Source organism: Psittacula echo (assembly GCF_963264785.1).
Source record: "Psittacula echo genome assembly, chromosome: Z".
NCBI classification, from domain to species: domain Eukaryota; kingdom Metazoa; phylum Chordata; class Aves; order Psittaciformes; family Psittacidae; genus Psittacula; species Psittacula echo.
Window position 1 is genome coordinate 26739276 of NC_137742.1, and position 19290 is coordinate 26758565.

Here is a 19290-nt window from a genome sequence, read left to right on the forward strand (position 1 = left end):
TCCTTGCGTTGCCGTTGTGCTTCTGCACCGGTCTAAAGAGACCGAGACTGGCTTGGCGGGGAGCCTCGGGGCTGGGCGAGCCTCTGCGGCCCGGGCACTGCGGGAGCTGACCCAAGTTTCTTTCTCCCCGCCGCCCCGCAGCCGTCGGGGCCCCGAGGAGGCGGCGGGTGGGTGAGAGCCGGTCGCGGTTGCCGGCGGCGGTCCCGTTTCCCGGGGCCGCCGGCGAGCAGGACCAACCCTTGCCCAACCTTTTACATCCCCCTCCGTGAGCGCTGTGCTTGCCAGCCACCCCCAGGAGCCTGACTGGGCCGGCTGCGACGGTGCGCTCCGGGGAAGCATTAAAATTGGAAAAAAAAAAAAAAAAAAAGAAAGAAAAGAAGAAAACCACAATAAATAAGGGGTGACCTGGAGCGGGAGAAGGGTGGCAAATGTGCATTTGGAAGACAAGGGGAGGCGGGTAAGGAGGGCGGCGAGGGCGAGCGGAGCAGAGAAGGGAGCGGCAGCGCGGCGCGGGCCGGGCCTGGGCGGCGGGAGGCCGGGGCGGCGGGCGGGCGGCGGGCGGGCGGAGCGGGGCGATCCGGGCGCTGACATTTGCAGGCTGCCCTCCTGATTGGTCCCCGCGCCTAGCTGCTCACGGGTTCATTGAAGTGTTAAGCACCTCCCCGTCTCTCTAAAGGACATTATAATGCAAGAGACCCCCTTTTTAACCACACACCGAATTTTCTTTCATTTAGGGGATCTATATATATATATATATCTCATATCTTATATCTATTTTAAATAACTTAAGGCCGCTAAAATTTGGGGGGGAACAGCCTTCGCCCTGGAGCGGTGCGCGATGCTGTCTCACGCCGACCTCCTGGACGCCCGTCTCGGTGAGTTTCCCCCAGCACCCCCCCCGCCCCACGGCGGCTGCACCGCCGGCGGCAGCGAGCGGGAAGGAAGCCGGAGCAGGAAATTGACAATTTGTTCCTTATTTTACCTTAATGCGATCTAAATGGGCTAATTCCTTTAAAAGTAATTGTACTGTATTGAAGTTTAATTTGATTTAACAGAAAAAAAAAAAAAAAAAAAGAAAAAAAGAGAAGGAGTATGTAGATCTACAGCGAGTTGTGGATCATTTAATTTCCCTCTCCCTTGTTTTTATATACGTACCTACACGTTATTATCATGATGATGATTATTATTATTATTTTAGGACAGATGAGCTCAACGGTATTTACGAAGGAGTTCTGGGTGGCCTTTTTCTGCTTGCCTGCTCGCTTCCCCCTTTCCTTCCTTTCCTTAAAAAAAGAGAAATATCTGTATCTGGCTGTTTATGGTTATTCATTAGTTTGTTTAGAGGAGTGGAGGGAGGAAAGCGGAAAGATCGGCCAGGGTGACCGAGGTCCCCACACATCTGTCAGGGAGGTAAAGCTCCTGGCAGCGGGGCGGTTCGAACGTCCCTTCTTTCTTTTTCTTTCTTTCTTTCTCTCCATCTCTTTCTTTTACCAGCTCTTCTGGAAAAAGCCGGCTGAACCCGACAAAACTTGTCCCCCCTCCTTCTTTCCCCTCCCTTGGTCTCGCAAGGGAAGGCCCGGCAGAGAGATGATTATTTAAGCAGAACGAGGAGCTGCTTGGTGTAAAGTTTTCTCTCCGCGCCCCGGTTGCGCCGGGCCAGGGACATTGCGCGCCGTGGAGCCGATCCGATCGGGGCTGCGGGGCTTGCGGGTGGCCGTGGGGCGGCGGGGGGAAACGGTGGCGGTAGCTGGGTGCCTCTCACCGGCTCAGTGCGCTGGAAAGCGGCTCTGATGGATGCATGCCCGACTGCAGGGGAGTGACGGCAGCTCCTTTGCTTCTGCAGGGATGAAAGATGCGGCCGAGCTGCTGGGACACCGGGAGGCGGTGAAGTGTCGGCTGGGCGTAGGGGGCTCGGATCCAGGGGGACACCCGGGAGACATGGCTCCCAACTCGGACACGGTAGAAGGGACCACCCTGCTGCCGGGGGAGGACATCACCACGGTGGGATCCAACCCCAGCTCCTTAGCCGTCAGCGCCAAAGACCCCGACAAGCAGCAAGGCCAGCAGGGTGGCCAGAACCCCAGCCAGGCTGGTCAGCAACAGGGGCAGCAGAAGCAGAAGCGGCACCGCACCCGCTTCACTCCGGCACAGCTGAACGAGCTGGAGAGAAGCTTCGCCAAGACCCACTACCCGGACATCTTCATGAGGGAAGAGCTGGCCTTGCGCATCGGCCTCACTGAGTCCCGGGTGCAGGTATGAGCAGCGATCCCCGCGCACTTCCCTCCCCGCCAGCCCCTTCCCCAGTCGCACCGAAGACGGCAGGGCCGGCCGCCGGCGAGGCCAGAGGCCAGTCACAACGGGGCGGGCGGCGGGTGTCCCCGAACCTCAGCCCGACTGAGGGGGAGCAAACCCAGCCCTAACGCAAAAGTTCATTCAGGAAGCCTTGAAACCGGACATCCCCGCCCCTCCTTTCCACAAAAATGTCCCTTCGGGGTGTCCCCTTGTCCCCTAGTTCCCCGCAGCTCGGTGGTCCCCAGTGGGACTCGGGCGGAGCTTCCCCCCGCTCCACGGCCCAACTCGCGGCAGGAAAGAGCCCGGGAAGGCGCAGCCTGGGAGGGGCGAGTCTCAGCCCTCGCAATAGCAGCGCGGCGCTAAGATGCAATCCCAAATCACTGGCGAATCGTCTCTCTTCCCGGCGGCGGCGGCGTAGAGGGCCATGGGGCTGTTGCCCCGGATGCTCCCGGCAGGGCCGCTGTCCAGGGTACTGACAGCCGGGCGTCCCCTGTAGCCTGCCGGCGGGAGGGTCGGCTTCGGCCGCGGGGGAAAAAGACTGGTAAAAAGGCTCTTCGGTCAAAGGCAGCTCTAGCTGGACTCGCAGTTTCCCCGGACTGCCACTTTTCTAATGCCTAGAGACAGGAGAGGTAGCAAGTAACTTTAACATGTAGGGTGTACTTTGTTCTCTAAAGTACATATACACACATACACGTGCATACAGACATATATGCATTTGCACGTAGGCATGTAAGAAACTCTTTAGGCAAATGTAAACCGCGAGACTGCTCCAATACAGCTTTTATGTGTAAAACGATATTTTATCGACTTTCTGGGTGAGTCCCTTCCACGGAATGAAATCCTGCACAATAGAAGCACTTGTGGGATGTGCATCCCCGCTCAGCACAGTGCACGTGAAATGCCGCCGCACTTTACTGCAGCCGGTGTTCAAAATTCCTCTCAGCCAGGTTAGATTCCTCAGCTAAATAAAGACACGTCAAAAGAAATCCCTAAATGAGCGTTTTTTATCAACGGAAACAGACTCTGTTCTCGAATGTGACAGAAAAAGCACGTTTGCTTTTCAAAAGTAAAACAATTTGACTCAGCCTACACAGGACCATAATTAGTTTAAATTAAGAAAGAAATTAGATTCACAAATAAAATATAATTGGACAACTGACTCTATGAAAAAAGAAAACGAGGTCTATTAAACTTTATTGGGTTTCCAAAGGTTAATGATAGCAATTTCAATATTAGGAGTGTGGTAAATGAACTAAAATATAAAATATAAAATGGAAATAGTTATTTTCTAACAGCACATCAAAGGAATTCGTAGGAAGAAAGACAAAGTGTTTTAATGGCCTCGGCATAATCTTAAACCAATGCTAATAGCTCGAGACTGCTGATAAAAACAGTTTAATAGAGCGGTAATTTAAATATTTTTTACAATAATGTTCTGTAGTTTAAAAAGTAATCAGATCAACATAACCTTCTTAATTAACACTTCAAAATGATTAACATTATGTAAGGCAAAACAATTTATTTAATGTATTTACTTCACAATCCGATGTATCACCGCTCCTTGACCAAATTTAAATTAAATAGTAATTGGTTTATGTTCTTATGCGAGTACTTTACAGTTTTCTTTACAGTTAACAGATTGCCTACACATTTCTTGCAGCATGTGTGGTCCACGCTGATTAAGGAATGCTCCAAATAGTTAATTTATAGTGGCTGTATATATTTTTAAGGGTTTTAGATGCTAGGATAAATCACCACTTTCCTCATTTTAGATCTGTATTTAATGTATATGATACATTTAAATAATTATTAAAGCGGCTGGTGCTTAAACAGGAGTCCAATTCCATGTCTGATATTGCTCTGCTTTTCAGGCTGCTGTAATAAAACCATTCTTTTTATAGCATGCCATTATTAGAAACCAATTTCAGAATTATTTATAACCTGGAATGGCTTATTAAGCAGCAATGCGAGAATCATGCAAATTACAAGATCAAATGCAATATAATAAGCATAATCATTAGTCTCTAGCACGGATTAATTAACTTTCAATATTTTATTTACATAAAAACCAAATCAGTGAAATAACTTCTGCACAGTCAGGCTTGCCTTTCAATATTTTATACGAACAAAAATAATGTGCTGTAATTCCATTGACCGTGTCCCCCACAATGGTCCCGTCACCTGCCACATCTTAATAGGGGACAAGCTGAAAGTATTTTCTAGTTTTCTAATGGAATGAGAAATTGCATTTTCTTCCTCTCCCAGCACTATTAAAGTGTAATGAATTCGGCCCAGAGTTCACGGCTGACTGATCGAAATGAACCTGAGATCTGAGCTTTAATACAGCTCTCCAGATTTCCTACCAAATCTTCACATTAATCATCCGCCAGATTCCAATGAGATCTTCATAAAGCTTCGGCTTATGAAAGGAAAAAAAAAAAGAAAAACAAAAGTGGTGTTGTCTCCCCTTCTCTCTCCCTCTCTTTCTCTCTAACCCATTTATAGCTGGGGAATTAAATGGGCTATATATTTTAAAATACATTTACAGTATGTCTATATTACTGTAACAGCAGACATCATCAAGGCAGATTTTTAGATTCCAACCTCCATTAGATTCTCACTGTTGTATTAATAATTTTCAGGGACTAGCTGCATTTCAAAAGGAGCCCAAAGTTGCCAAACGCTCGTGGTTAATATATTTCTAGAGTTGTCATGTGTGCATTTTCAACATCTCCCCCAGGTTTTCCTTGCGTTTTAATCTGTCATGCACCAGTTTTCAGCTGGAAACATTCACATTTTAAAAGCATATGCAGCGTAGCTATGAGCTGAGGAGATCAGACCTGATGGAGATTCTTTACACCACCAGTAAACCATGAAACATAAAAAGATTTTGTAGCCGCAATTTAACTATTAACCCTAAAAGATAATTGAACGGATTTTGCGATATAACACTTAGTTCTCTAACGACTGTTCATTCCCGCTAATGGGCGCCCGTCGTTCTCCGTCTGGGTACGTATGTAGCACAAAACCGCGGCTCCAGCATCTCTGGCAGCAGCGACCCTCCGAATTCCAAGCGGACCAGTTTTTTCCCCCCCTCGCAATTCCCCCTGTGATTTCGACGGTGGGGCGGAGAGACCCACTCAGCCACTGGGGCGCCACGACCTCCCGAGCACTGAGAACATCTTCTGGGGGGTTTCTGGTTTTGTCTTTATAGAAAGGCCCCGAACACGGGCGGTTTGACTGGATGAGTTCCCGCACCGCGACCCGGCCCGGAGCACGGCTCCCCGCCCCGCTGCACTGGGCTCTGCTCCGGTGGCGGCTCCAGAGCGCTTCCACACAAGGGCAAGAGCCATGGGCCGCTCATTTATTTTCTGTTTGTGTAACTGTTATTTTTCATGTATTTTTGCGGGGGCAGGCCCGGCTTCTCTCCTGGACCCTCTCCCCGAGGAAGGGAGGCCGCAGGCAGCTCATTCCTGGGGCTGACGCATCGATTGGTTTCGCTATAAAAAGTTCCAACAGTATCATTAACCGGTGACGGGGACAGGCGTAGGTGCTGCGCTGTAAAGAGCAGCTGTGGGAGAGGCAAAGGCCGGATGGGGAGAAGGGGGAAACTCGGGGCAGGGTCCGGGGCGGGTGGCGGGTCCCGCTGCACCGAGCCGCCCCCGGGCTCGCTGGCTGGCGTCGCTAACTCTGTGTCGCTGCCCGCCGCCCGCAGGTCTGGTTCCAGAACCGGCGGGCCAAGTGGAAGAAGCGCAAGAAGACCACGAACGTCTTCCGCGCCCCGGGCACGCTGCTGCCGACGCCGGGGCTGCCGCAGTTCCCCTCTGCTGCTGCCGCCGCCGCCGCCGCTATGGGCGACAGCCTCTGCTCCTTCCATGCCAACGACACCCGCTGGGCCGCCGCCGCCATGCCGGGCGTTTCGCAGCTGCCGCTGCCGCCGGCGCTGGGCCGGCAGCAGGCCATGGCGCAGTCCCTCTCCCAGTGCAGCCTAGCGGCGGGGCCGCCGCCCAACTCCATGGGCCTCTCCAACAGCCTGGCGGGTTCCAACGGGGCCGGGCTGCAGTCGCACCTCTACCAGCCCGCCTTCCCCGGCATGGTGCCCGCCTCCCTGCCTGGCCCCAGCAACGTGACCGGCTCGCCCCAACTCTGCAGCTCCCCGGACAGCAGCGACGTGTGGCGGGGAACCAGCATCGCCTCCCTCCGCCGCAAAGCACTAGAGCACACAGTCTCCATGAGCTTCACCTAATGGCCGCCGCCACGTCCCCCGCCGCCACCGCCGCCTGGCCCTGCACCCTCGCGTCGCCCGCTCGTCCCCGCCCGACCCCCGCCTTTCCCCACCTGACTTACCAGGGAGTCGACTCAGGATCTGAAACCAGACGCCAACGGGCTGGTTTGTGGGCCCAGAAACACCCCCATTCCCCCGAACCCCCCGCACCTGCGGAACCCCCGCGCGTCCCCTGCGCCCCCCGCAGCCGGCGGCCGCGTCCCCCTCCAGCGGCGGCGGGAGCGCCCGGAGACCCCCGGGCTCCAATTCCCTCCCTGTTTCCCTTGCTCCCTCCTGCTTTGCCACGACCCGTCGCTCCCGCCGGCCCCCGGCCGGCTCTGCAAAGAAATGCTTTGTTTGGTTTTGTTTTCTTAGTTTTTATGCTTTATTCAAGAGCAGGATCTGCCGCCGGCACCCTCCGCTCCGAGGGCGCCGTCTACGGAGGCGGTCGGGCGGGTGCGCGGAGCGGCACGGAGACCCCAGAGAGAAATCCATTTTGATAAAACATTTACAAGCGAGAGAGATGGAGAAAAAGGAAAAAAAAAAAAAAAAAAAGTGTCTTTTTCTAAAAGTAAAGCACGCGGGGGAGGAAAATAGAAAAAAAAAAAGGGCAAAAATAAAAAAAAAGGGAAAAAAAAAAAAAAAAAAAAAAAAAAAAGGCGCAAGAGCACTTCCCCTTTCCGGATCTTTGGTTCCGTGACAGTTGAGTTGCCGATCCGCCCCACCTTTATTTACGCATTCATTTACGTTTTGCTGCTATTCTCCCTCCTGCATCTTCCGCTGCCGCTGGCGGAGGCACCGCCGCGGCCCCCGCCCTGTCCGGCCCGCTTCGGCCCGGCGTGGTTCGGCCCCGCGGCCTGCCCGCCTGCATGTGCCGGTCACCCCGCCGCAGGGCAGGGCCGCTGGAGGAATGATCATACGATGTGAAATAGGATGTTTTGTGTAGATAAAGCATTCTCGTTACATACTGGTCGATTCGTGATATGTTTTAACTTATTGTCTGTGCTTATTTATTGAATTTTGGGTTTCTTAAATGTTTGATCTAATATAAAACATATTACTTGACTTTTCCGGACACGTTTATATCAAGTTAATGTGAATGGATAAATAAAATCATTTTCAGTAAGTGATATGAAAAAATATAGATTTTGATGTGATGTGTGAGATATGAGAGGTGTCTTGAACCGCAGGCAAAAAACATAAAAAAAAAAAAAAAGACAGGACTTCCTTCCGTAGGATTCACCAAGTCCTTTGTCTCAAGTTTGGGGATAGTTTGCTTGCTTGAACTTTGCATTGAAGCCTTTCATTTATCACGATTTTAATACTTCATGACTAATAAACTTTTGTTAATCTTTCTGCGGGGTTTGTCTTTAAACTGCGAGCTGAGTGGCAAAGCAAAGGCAGGGGTGAGAGCGGGGGGCAGCGGGAGGAGGGAAGGGGCTGCTGCGGGAGCGGAGGGTGCTCGGCCGCGAACCTTTCCTCCGTCTCTGAAATGAGTGAGCGGCTGCTGAGGGGGGAGCCCCACGGAAGAGGAACCCCTCGGTTTACACTCGTGTGAACTTGGACACGAAGAAGAAAAGAGTGGGGGGCTTCAGTGGCCACCGTGCAGCACGGTTTGTGTTTCTTTCTTTGTTTCTTCCCCTTCCTCGCCCTTTGCTTCTTTTTAATGCAATGCACTGAGATCTTTTCTCCTTGTACATCAATTACACAGCTCTTAATTACACACCTGAGAGTGCCCGGCTCCATAGGCACCCGCAGAAGGGTCCTTGCCCGTTCCAAAGTGCATATTACGCATGCATATCTAATTTAAAAGAGAAATAAAAGCAGAATAAATTATTGGTGGTATAGGCCGTGAGTGAGTCCACTGGGGGTCACCTGAGGAAGCAGCCCTTTGCCCTTCTGCAGGAGCCTGCTCATGGAGGTGCTGAAACTGCCCAGGATGCTCACACTGAAGTAGGACAGGCAAGGCAAGACATAGGCCCTACTACCATAATCCACACCATGGTGATGCCTGGGGTAAGAAGTCACCATGAGCTGTCCCTTCTTCCAGCTCTCCCTCTGCTCCCAAGTGTGGCCAAGCAGTTGCTCTTGTGCACTGAAGCTTAGCTCTGAGTTTGAAATTCAGGATCAGTTTAGAGATCAACTATAAAGAGATTGGCACAGAGGGTGTGCCTATGGAGCAGGGCTGGTCAAGAGGATCCCCTGGCTCCTTACCCCATAGGGTGCCTGTGGAGCAGGGCTGGTCAATGCACCCGCAGCCCCTCTATCCCACAGGTGCCTCTGCCTGGGCCAAAGGGAGTGTTGGCTCATCTAGATGTCCCTGGGTATTCTCAATTGTACAGTGGTGCCTTCCCTATGCCATGGCCCGCCAAGAAGACAAGAAGTCTCTATGTATGTGCAGAGGAGTGCAAACCTCACTCTATTTCTTCCAAATGTATGGAGGGTTGTTTACAAGCACGTAATTTTTATAGTTGCTTTATATTGCTATAAGCAGGACAGCTTTATGATGTAGGAACGTCATAAAGTCTGCTATGGAAGATCTTTAAAAAAGATGTGCTTTTTAACGGTAGAGGAAAATGCTCGCTCTGGCTGGGGGCAGAGGATTGAGATGCAACTAAGAGTCAACTCTTGACGCTGAATGCTGAAGCTCTATGGAAGGGGCCTTACAAAGGTCCTTTGGCATAATACTCATTCCTAAAACATCCATCATTTCCTCCATATTCTAATGCAACTGTTGTCCTGGTTATGAGCAAAGCTTTTTGATCCTACCCAACTTTGATACAATATTTGTTTCCATGGCAATAGATCTTCTTGTTCTGAGTCCTGGAGATTTTTGAAATTATAGATACCCTTAGCACCAGCTGAAGCTTTGCAACTCAAAGCATCTAAGCTGATGCTCTTATGTATTTAACATGGATGAAGTGAAGGGGGCCTCAGGTTTTACTCATACATGTTACAGGTTGTGTGTGAATGATTTTATTACAAAAATCTCACGCTGATGTTAAGAGATAAAAATTAAACAGCACTGACCAGTTCTACCTAACAACACGAACAGCTTTGCTTTATTCACATAAAGTGATCAAAATAAATGAGTGAATTCCATATAAATTGAGAGGGAACATTTATGCTGAATAACAATTAGCCTATTACTGACTAAGTAGCTAACACCAGGCACTGGGGCTGTTACAGGCTAGGCTTCTTTGCTTATTTTAAGATGCATTTTAGCTTTGAGCAATTCCACACAGCATGTAAGTTGACTGAGATTTACACTGTTATATATGGATTCATTTCCACAGCGGCACATATCCACGTAGGTTTACTTCCCTCTAAACACAACATCACCCCTAATGTCTAAGGAATATACATAATGATAATGTCACTGAACCTTTCATTTGCTCTCTTGATGAAATGCTTTGACACTCTCTCTCTCCTCTCCTCCTCTCCTCAAATCCCCATGGAAGGCAGAATCTGCTCTTACCTGCTGCTGGAGATAGCATTCACTGAGCAATTACTAACATCAGAGGAAAGTTTGCGCAAGGCAAAGGATCAGATAACATTGCAGCAGGATTATATTATTGTACTAGCAGCAATGATCCCTGCTCCTGGAAATAAAAATGTGGTTTAATTTGTGTTGTGGTCTTTAAATTTTCATTTTTCAGAATAAAAATCTCTGCACATGAAAATGTATCTTGCAGTAATGGAGGTATGGCAGTTAACCTGTCAGTTGAAAGTATGTAACCTTCCTTTTCTCCTTTTCATGACAAAGGTAATCTCATCTGAGGGCATTTATGTGAAGAAATAACAGCATGGCATGGTGAAACCACTGGCTCATTAATCCTGGCATCTACTTCCTGCAGGGTTTCTTGATTAGTTAGATTCATTCATCGGGTATTTCGGAGTTTTTGATTTCTCACCACTGGCTAGGTTCACTGAGTTCAGGCTAAATTGAGCCAGAAGCAATGTTTATTAGTAATTTTGTAATACAGACTACCCTAATAATTCAGTACAAATATCTCATCTGAAATATATCCATTCACCCTAACACCTAATGCAGTTTGCAGCTGTGTTCAGAGAGAACTGAGAGAACACAAGTGATTGGGCATGTATTTTCTAAATTATTAATATGAGAGCTAATAGCAAACTCTTCTTCATTTCCAATGCTGGAATTAAGATCCCTGTTTTTTTAAAAGCAAGCCCTGACATGGAGGCAACCACCCCCTGCCTGCCATTAAGGCTGAGCTCAGAGTGGTTGGTCTGGGAAGCATGGCCTCTTCAGCCTTTCAGCATACAGACAGAAAAAAGAACAAAGGAATTTTAGTTTTTCCCCGTGTGTGCTACAAACATAGGAGAAATCTAAATGCTACAAAGGAAAAGGAATCCTTAGGAATTAGCATACTGTAGTATCACAGAACTATCTCAACTGTGTGTTAGCTGTAATAGAACTACAGCTTGGACAAAAGGGACAAAGAAACAATGGTCCTGATCCAGCAGTCTTTAAAGCCCATGCTGACCTGGCTGTAAGTTTGGAAGATGTATGTATGAAGATCTGTGGGATTTGTGCTCTATACTGTTCTGACAGAAAGCTGTCCTCCATTCTATAAACTCTTTTCTGAAAGGAGTAAGGGGACCACACACAGACCGTGTTGGATTGTCTGACCACAGCTTGTGCCACAATGGCCCATCCAGCCATAGGTAAGAGCTGGGGCCTAAGAGCCAGTTTGACTTTATGAACACATGCAATGTACCCAGAATCTCTGGGAAAGACAGCTGACAGCCATGACTTAACTTAGAGAAGCAGAATTTGCCTCAAAAGACATACAACCCATAGGCTCCTTTAAACGTCGCGGACTGATGATCCCCCATGGCAGTGATGCAGCTGTGAGAGGAAAACAGGTGGTGTTGGTGGATGGGGGGGAGTAGGGATAGCATGGTTTTAATTTGTCACCTCCTAACAACAAGAATAGCAGCAAGTGCCAGAGGGGCTGGTCATGCCTGGGATGCGTTGGGGGATTCTCTTTGATTAACTGTCATCCTCTTTTATTTGAGTAGCGCTCAAAGAACTGCATTAGTAGCCACATAAGGCCCTCTGTGAGATTTACTACTACTCCTCAGGGAAAAAACACAGGAGGGTGTCTCTCTTTTCATGCTTCTTACAGCCAGGGCTTGTGCCCAGATGAACTTGTCTTTGTCTTCCACCTGGGATATTGTACAATGGCGCGCATGGGAGGTCGCATCTCTTATTTGCCAATAAATTGTGCCTGCTTCAGCTTCTTCTGAGACCGTCTTTGTGGCTCAAGAGCTCTGCTTCACCTTTACCTTGTATCATTCATCAATGCTTATGCTTAAATACAGTTTTCAGAGCTAAAATTACACTTCTATGAGCTTTGAAATCTGCCAGAGGAGAATCACTCCTGGGGAGGAAGGAATCCAGAGGTGTTTGTGTAGGATTTGCCACTGGAGCTTATGCAACTGTTCTGCAGAGATCCTTAGCCTTCTTCGAAGGTCGAGAGGGAAAATGCAGAATATGCTTAATATGCTGTCTGTGAGGGTGACGTTCTCTCCTGACCCCCATACGCAGTTTGTGCCTTGGAGTATGAAGTTTGATTAGCCTTTTCTCACAGCACTGGAAGCATCATGGTAGTGATCCAAAAAGTACTTTGGAAAAAAACAAAGTATGGACTTTCTTTCACTGACCTCCTGCTACAGTGAATTTCATAAGCTGACAATGCACCCTGTAAGGACACATTTCTTTTTTACTGGTTTCAATTTATTGCCCTTTAATATAATTTAAGTGGCAGCTATGATTCCCTGTGGCTCTTTTACAAGCTTTTAAGGTTTATTTTTTTGCTAACTTCTTAAAGAGCATTTCAGAATGACTGTGAGCACCCTCCCCTATTTTTGGTATCTCATAATTAAGAGGAAGTGCCATTACCTATCTTAAGGTATAAACATTATTTTATGATGAAATTCTGATGTAGTGGAAAGCTGTGATACTGAACTTTCTGCCTGATATTGCAGTCTGGGCAAAACAAAATTTGACTGCATCATGAGGATTCCTCATGTCATTGTATACAGAGGATGTGGTTGTGCCACAGTTACAGACAACATAAGTCAATGATACGCCAAGTGAACAGAACACATGATATTTGAATGGGGCATAGTGTAGTCTAGCTGTTCTTTTCCATAGATGCAGCCATTACACGGTGCTCTTTGGTGTCCCCTGTGCCTTCAAGGCCAGGATGCACTCAGGGAGTGCCTGGAAGGGAGGCTCTCATTTCAGAAATGGAAGGGAGGGAGCTCTCATTTCAGAAATGGCACTTGGCTCACAGGATTGTATTGCTAGGCAGACATTCACAGAATTTGGATTTATAAACAAAACCAAGTGTAAAAATATATTTCAGCAGCTACACGGCCACAAAATGTCACCAGAAATTAACTAGCTTTGCTCTTTCAACTGAAGAACAAAATGAGAAGTCTGCAGAAGGTCAGACATATAAAAATGCATTGAGATGATGGGAAGAATATTAAATTACCAAATAAAGAATTACACTTGGTACAGTTAGTGACTCTAATCTTTGTGTCTATTATAAGCAGTAATTAACACCCACAACTGTATTTGTTGTCAGCTTGTGTTCTTATCTTTAGGTCTCAGTAGCAAATAAATGACTCGTACTTTATTCTTGAAATTTTAATTACTATAAGAAATACTCAAAGATAATTCTGCTATATTTTATGTTACTGTCATTTTGCCCTTTCTGCTTTAACTCCTGTGCAATTTTAAGCTCATGTCTGCCAGAACTGTGGCAGGACAGATCCCTGCAGGTGTGAGGAACCCTGCTGGGCCCTGCAGGACCCCGCCTAGGTAGAGACATCTACAGTGGAGATGCTTTCTGAAGGATGTGGGATCAGAGCTGGTTGCTCTGGCCTTTGTTCGTGTCTCACACCAGAAGCTGCTGCCTCTGAACCACTCATCATGTGGTTCCTATCCTCACTTAAATCAGGCTTTTCTCATTTCCATTGGAGATTATTTTTGTTCTGTCTTCAATAAATTGCTGTAATAGTTCTTCATTCGTTATCTTCTCCTCTTTTAGCCTCTCCAGTAGGGTGTAGATCTGTAGATTTCATTCATAGATGCTATAGTCAATCAGTTACCCCCCAAACATAAAGCCAGCCTAATGCCTTCCATACACATCCTTCTTTATGTTATAACTTTGGCAGCAGCTGGTTACACCATTTCTTGCTAAATGAAAGCATGCAGTGCTGCAGGGTTTTCTTTTTGAAAAGTATGTAAGTGTCTTGGTACCTAAGTCTCCTCTTCAAAGTAACGGAGGCTGCCAAGTTCCATCAATTTTAATCCTCTTGTTACTTTCACTAGCTTCTTATCAAATTCCACAGCTAGTTCAGAATTTTCTTCTCTATTAAATAACACCCTCCCAACTGTTCTGCCCAAAGTCTCTACCAATACAGTTTTCTTCTTTCCATTATTTGCACTGTTCTGATCCTGACCACCTTTGACATTGAAGTTGCCCCTTGTTCTAGAGGTGCTCTATCTACCAAGCCACAAAAGGTGCTCTATCTACCTAGCCATAAAGTTCCGTCTCATTGTTGAATCTCTTCCTGATCCTGTGTTTTACTTCTAGCTTCAGAATTAATTTATAAGTAAGGCAGTTTGGGGTCCTTTACATGAAAGATTGTCTATGTGCCTACTTCTGCTTTCACTGATGCCTCTAATGATTTTGACACATCACACACTCTTGTTTTTAGCTATGTGAATCACACCTGGTTGAAAAAGGATTTAGCACACCATCCCTGGCTGTGATTTTCACCCTCGCCTTCAGCAAACATCATGTGTGCCACTTCAGTGGTGAACCTCCCTGAAATTACTTGGATGCATCTATGAAATGATGACTTTCATGCATCAAATGACCTTGATGTCTTCTAGAAGACCTAGAAAACATATAGGTCTTCTAATTTACAAACTGGCAGGAAAGATTCAGATGAGCTGGCACTTGACCTATCAGCAAACTGTTTAGTGGCAAAAGCATTCCTCCTTCTATGTACTGAGACAGATACCCTGCCTCTTATCAGGGTCTGTGTGTAGCAGTGGAGAATCTTGATGATGTCCTGTTTGCCTCAGCACAAGTTTCCTGAGAGGCTGCCAGGGAAGCAGCTTGACTGGAAAGGCAGTCAAGAGTCCCTGTTGTGCTCTAGCTGAGCTGTGCTGGCCAGAGTAGCTGTGTGTGACGCCAGGCCATCACTTCCACAGCTTTTGGGAGACTAGCCTTCTCTGGTGAATACCTGTACGAGATGCCTTTGGTTACTCCTGAGTCTTCCCTGCCTTTTGGTACAAGAAAGCAACACATGAAAGTTTCTCTCAGTTTTGCATTCCTGTGGACAGATATCCTTAATGCAGCATGTTGTAGCGACCTACAATGTCCTGCACTTAAGCACAGGCAGCTGACATGGTGGCAGCTAGAGTGTTCCTGAGTTTTGTTGCATTGCTCTTTGAGCGCTCTGCTTTACAGCATTATCCTAGAGAACAATGGACTTTACCAGGATTTACAGCAGCACTTCTTCATTTGCTAAAGGTGGACTTGTGTTTTCAACGCATTCCCAGTTGGTTTGGGTGCCTGCATGAATGCAGTTGGGGGCGATTTTCAAGGTAGTGGTACCTGAAAATCTTCAAGCCTTATGTTGGAGTTGCTGGTGCCCAGGCTCTCCAAATATTAGACTCTTAGGTTGTGCATGGGTCACTGGACTCTGGGGGCACTCAGAAAATCCTCAGATACCCTTGAAGTTAATTAGTATTGGCTGAATTCAGACTGCAGTTTATAGTGGTTTGGGGAGAGGACTGTAGGCACAAGAGATGGATAACAGGCCTTCACAGCATGGTGAGGGGACCCTCATCCTCTTGATCAGGGAAGTGGGAAGTCAGGTTGCAGCAGCCTTGCTCTAAACACCCCTTGCTGGCTTCTATTTAGTTACCAGAGCATGTTCAAGTGTCCCTGTGCTCACTCAGGGCATACCTCTGAGGACTTTAAACAATAGGAAATACAAAATACCAGGGTTTTAGGTTGAATTTAGGTCATCTGTAGATGGCTGGGTGTGACTTGGGTGACGTTGCAGGACTTTGTCTTGCACACTGAGATCCAGCACTGGGGCCTGGAGTCCAAAATGCAATCCCAGACATGATTCACTGGCCTAGAGTTGTATTTGGTGAGTAATAATATCAGTTCCAGAATCTTACCATGGTTTATTTACTGGTCATATTAGCGTGTGAGCTGATTCACATTGCCACAGAAAACCTTTGCTTGCATATGAATGTTATTATGCTATCAACCGCTTCCGATACCTCACAGACTTTTTCTATTTTCTCCCTCCTACTCTATTTTTTTAGGCCAACAACCCTGCTTCAGTGCCAGCATCTGCCTTTCTAATAATGTAACTATTTACTGCATCATTGTGCTGTACTCTCATTTCATGTTGTCACACTCTCCATGACATTATTTGAAAATTGTCAAAACTCTCAGTGAGAAATTTCTACCAGAGGGAAAATGAGAATTGCAAACGATGCACCATGGTTACCAGGAAGAGGCATGGAGACTGAAGTCACACCATGCCTCTCCAGTGTGAGCCCCTTCTGGACTCAGGCTGAGACATTTAGACCACGTGTATTGGAGAAGCTGATGCGTGGTTTATCTTGCCATGTGTGCTTTTGGTGTAGATGCTCTGAGTCCCTCTGGACAGCTCTGACTGGTTTCCATCACCACCCTTTGTGTTCTTCGGTCAACAGAGTTCACTACTTTCTCCATCAACAAATGTCCATGCAGTGATCAGTGAATTATTGTAAAACCAGGAATTCTTTGTATTGAGTTATATCTTCAGGACTGAGAGAGCCTGACTTAGGCTAAGTGGCTTTAACTGAATCAAATGCACTAGATAAAGGAAAAGCAAAAAATAACTGAGTATGTTGAATGAGGTGCTTGTTGTCAGCAACTATCAGATGTTTCCCTGAGCTCGGTCCCCAAGCAACTCTACCTATGGCTGCTCACAATTGCTTTGTCCTTGTCAAGGCAGTCCTTAGCAATAAAGCAACAGACTGGGTTTGCAGTGCCTTGTCAAAGCCCTCCCACTGCATGGCCTTTGCAGGCTGTGCAAGGCCTGTGCCCAGGACTTGCTGCGGCCATCTTGCTCAGGGTAGGGAAGAAAAGGTGTTTTGGGAAGAATGGTATGTTTAAGCAATCATGAGTTTGGGGCAGTGTGGCTACGCAAGAGCCCATCTCTAGGATGGTGCCCGCTGTTTTCCATCCGCCATCCCATGTGCCCCAGAACTCCACCAGCTCTGGGTGGAGTTAGCCCTGAAACAGGCAGTGCCTGCTGAGCTACTCAGCCAGCCTGGAGCAGAGGATGCATCTGGCACAGGTACCTCCCTGCCTGCCTCAGTGGTAACATGTGCCTCAATCTCTATGGGCTGACACCAGCTGGAATGGATGCATCAAGTCCATTCACACCTCAGAGGTCAGAAACATTCCTCTTCAGGTGTTACACCAGGGTCCTTCACTGAACAGATGGAGGATAACAAGCCACTGCAGAAAATGCCGCCACAGAAGGGATCTGCTCAACCATTGCCAGGCTGGCTGACACTTGCTAGTGTCTGTGTCCCTGGCTAATTTGTTTGTGGAATTGTGCAACCCATTATTCACAGGGTAATGTGCTAGCAGTACATGGACTACCTCTCCTGCAATTGGTGGAACAAGAAGTCCGCAAAACAAGAGAGCCAAAAGTCTGCTTTGTAAATAAACAGCTTAAGGCTGACCCAGACAGAATGTTCTTCAGCTGTTCCACAAGCTTCCGGCTAGAACAAGGTAATTTATTTCTGGACCCAGCACTGAAGGGAATGAGGGCCATCTGCGGGGTTTGTTTTTTAAAGGTAGTGGTACACATTTAGAGCCTGTCAATAAAGAAGCCAAATGCAAACTGGTACTGTAGCACGCACCTAAGGCATGTCCGCATGTCTTTCTCCATGTAATAAACATGATATTGTGCCAAGCTTTATTCCCTCTGGTTTGAAAATCCACCCAGGAAATTACACATTGTCCCATTTCTGACATGGGACAATACAGGACTTTTCCTAATGTTCATGAGAAAAATGTATACTACTAAAAATTACCCCCCCTCAACAAATCCAAACAGAAACACACGTTGAGTTACTCATAATTTTCAGCCAAATCAACTATCAGGATGTCATCAGAATAAAGCTGCTGTCATTTTCTAAGCTTTGCTTGGCTCATCCAGTAGGGCTACTAAATATCGCCAAGTATTAAGAATGTGAAGTCAAAAAGAATTTTTTCAGTTCAGCTGTGCTGAATGGCAATTACATATTCTGAACAATTATACAACTTCTTTAATCAAATGAGGTAATATGAAATTGGCTAGATTTTCCTCAATACTTTCAACTTCAGTGAAAAATAGAATAATTAAACTCTCGGTACAATGACTTTCAAACCTCTGCTCACTCTCAGCCCCCTCTCTTCTTCTCTCTCTGGATAATAAATCCTTATGAAAGCTGCCAAGACGACTGAGACAGGTTGTGAAATTGTTTAATAATGTTGACTCAAGTAGTGACATCATTTGGAGACTTTTGGTTTTCTTGTAAGATCTTTAAAGACAACTGCGAGCTGCCGGATATGGCAGAGCAGATGCAGCCCCTGGCAGCATGAAGGAAAGTGGTTGCAGCAGTGGGGGACTCTATATCCCCACATGGGGATCAAGGTGAGTCAGCATTAGGTGGAGGAAACCCCATCAGGAAGGAGGAAACCTCTTTCTCCTTGCTTCATGGACTGTCTTACAGTCTTTGAAACACTTTTATTAGGAGAAGGACATTGATGGATGAATTAATGCCTCGTATTTTGGAGGCCAGGAATGGTGCCCAAACCCCACTTCTGACAACCCAAGCATAACTTTTTAATGTGGCTGGAGAATGAAAACACCGAGGGGAAAGTAAACCCCACAGACCCAATTGCTTTACCCATTCTGGGAAGCAACTGCTGCATTAGGCTCCAGGCTCTTGTTGATCCCATAATGGAGTTGGCAGTTGGACTCCGGGAACATTTGTTTTACAAAACTGATAATTTCACCAGGAAGAGGCAAATCTGCTTTAAGAAGGAGATAAAGAACAAGCCCATGAGGTTCCTTCCCACTGTCATGCTTTTTCATCTGCGAATGGTTAGCTTAACCTCAGTGAAAATTATCAGTGTGTATCTCAACTGGCTGTATATTGGAGAAGAAAATCACTTTTGTTGCTCCTTGTGCAGGAGGAGCTGTGAATCTGAGCGCCCGGGCTCCAGTCTGAGAGCCACGTTGTGTTTCAAAATGCAGTTCAACCCCCGTGAAGTACTGCAAAATAACAAACTCCCCAAATATCCTGTGGTTTTAAAAGTATGTATCTAATAAATCTGAGCATTATCTTTTTAAACGGATGTAAAACGTCTGTCTCTCAAAAGCTGGGCTGTAATTCTAAGGATGCCATGGAAAGAAGAAAAAAAAATTACTAGCTCTAGTAACAGATGTGAAATTACATTAGATAAATATAATCATTAGTTTCAGTCTCACCCTGGTTAATTTGTTTGTGGAAATGTGCAACCCATTATTCATTAGGTAATTTTTCACACATTGATTAGAAAGCCATGTCGAATCGTGACCCAGCACATTGGGGTTTGCCTATCTTGCAGTGA

At 46.9% G+C, this 19290-nt stretch overlaps 1 protein-coding gene across 1 annotated transcript; it reads left to right on the top strand.

The window, feature by feature from the left end:
- Window positions 1-838: 838 nt before the first annotated feature.
- Window positions 839-6538, top strand: OTP (orthopedia homeobox; the record flags this gene model as incomplete). Its single annotated transcript, XM_080637693.1, has 3 exons — window positions 839-875; window positions 1844-2253; window positions 6008-6538. The coding sequence occupies 3 exons, from the start codon at window positions 839-841 to the stop codon at window positions 6536-6538; spliced, it is 978 nt and encodes a 325-aa protein (XP_080493819.1).
- Window positions 6539-19290: the final 12752 nt, after the last annotated feature.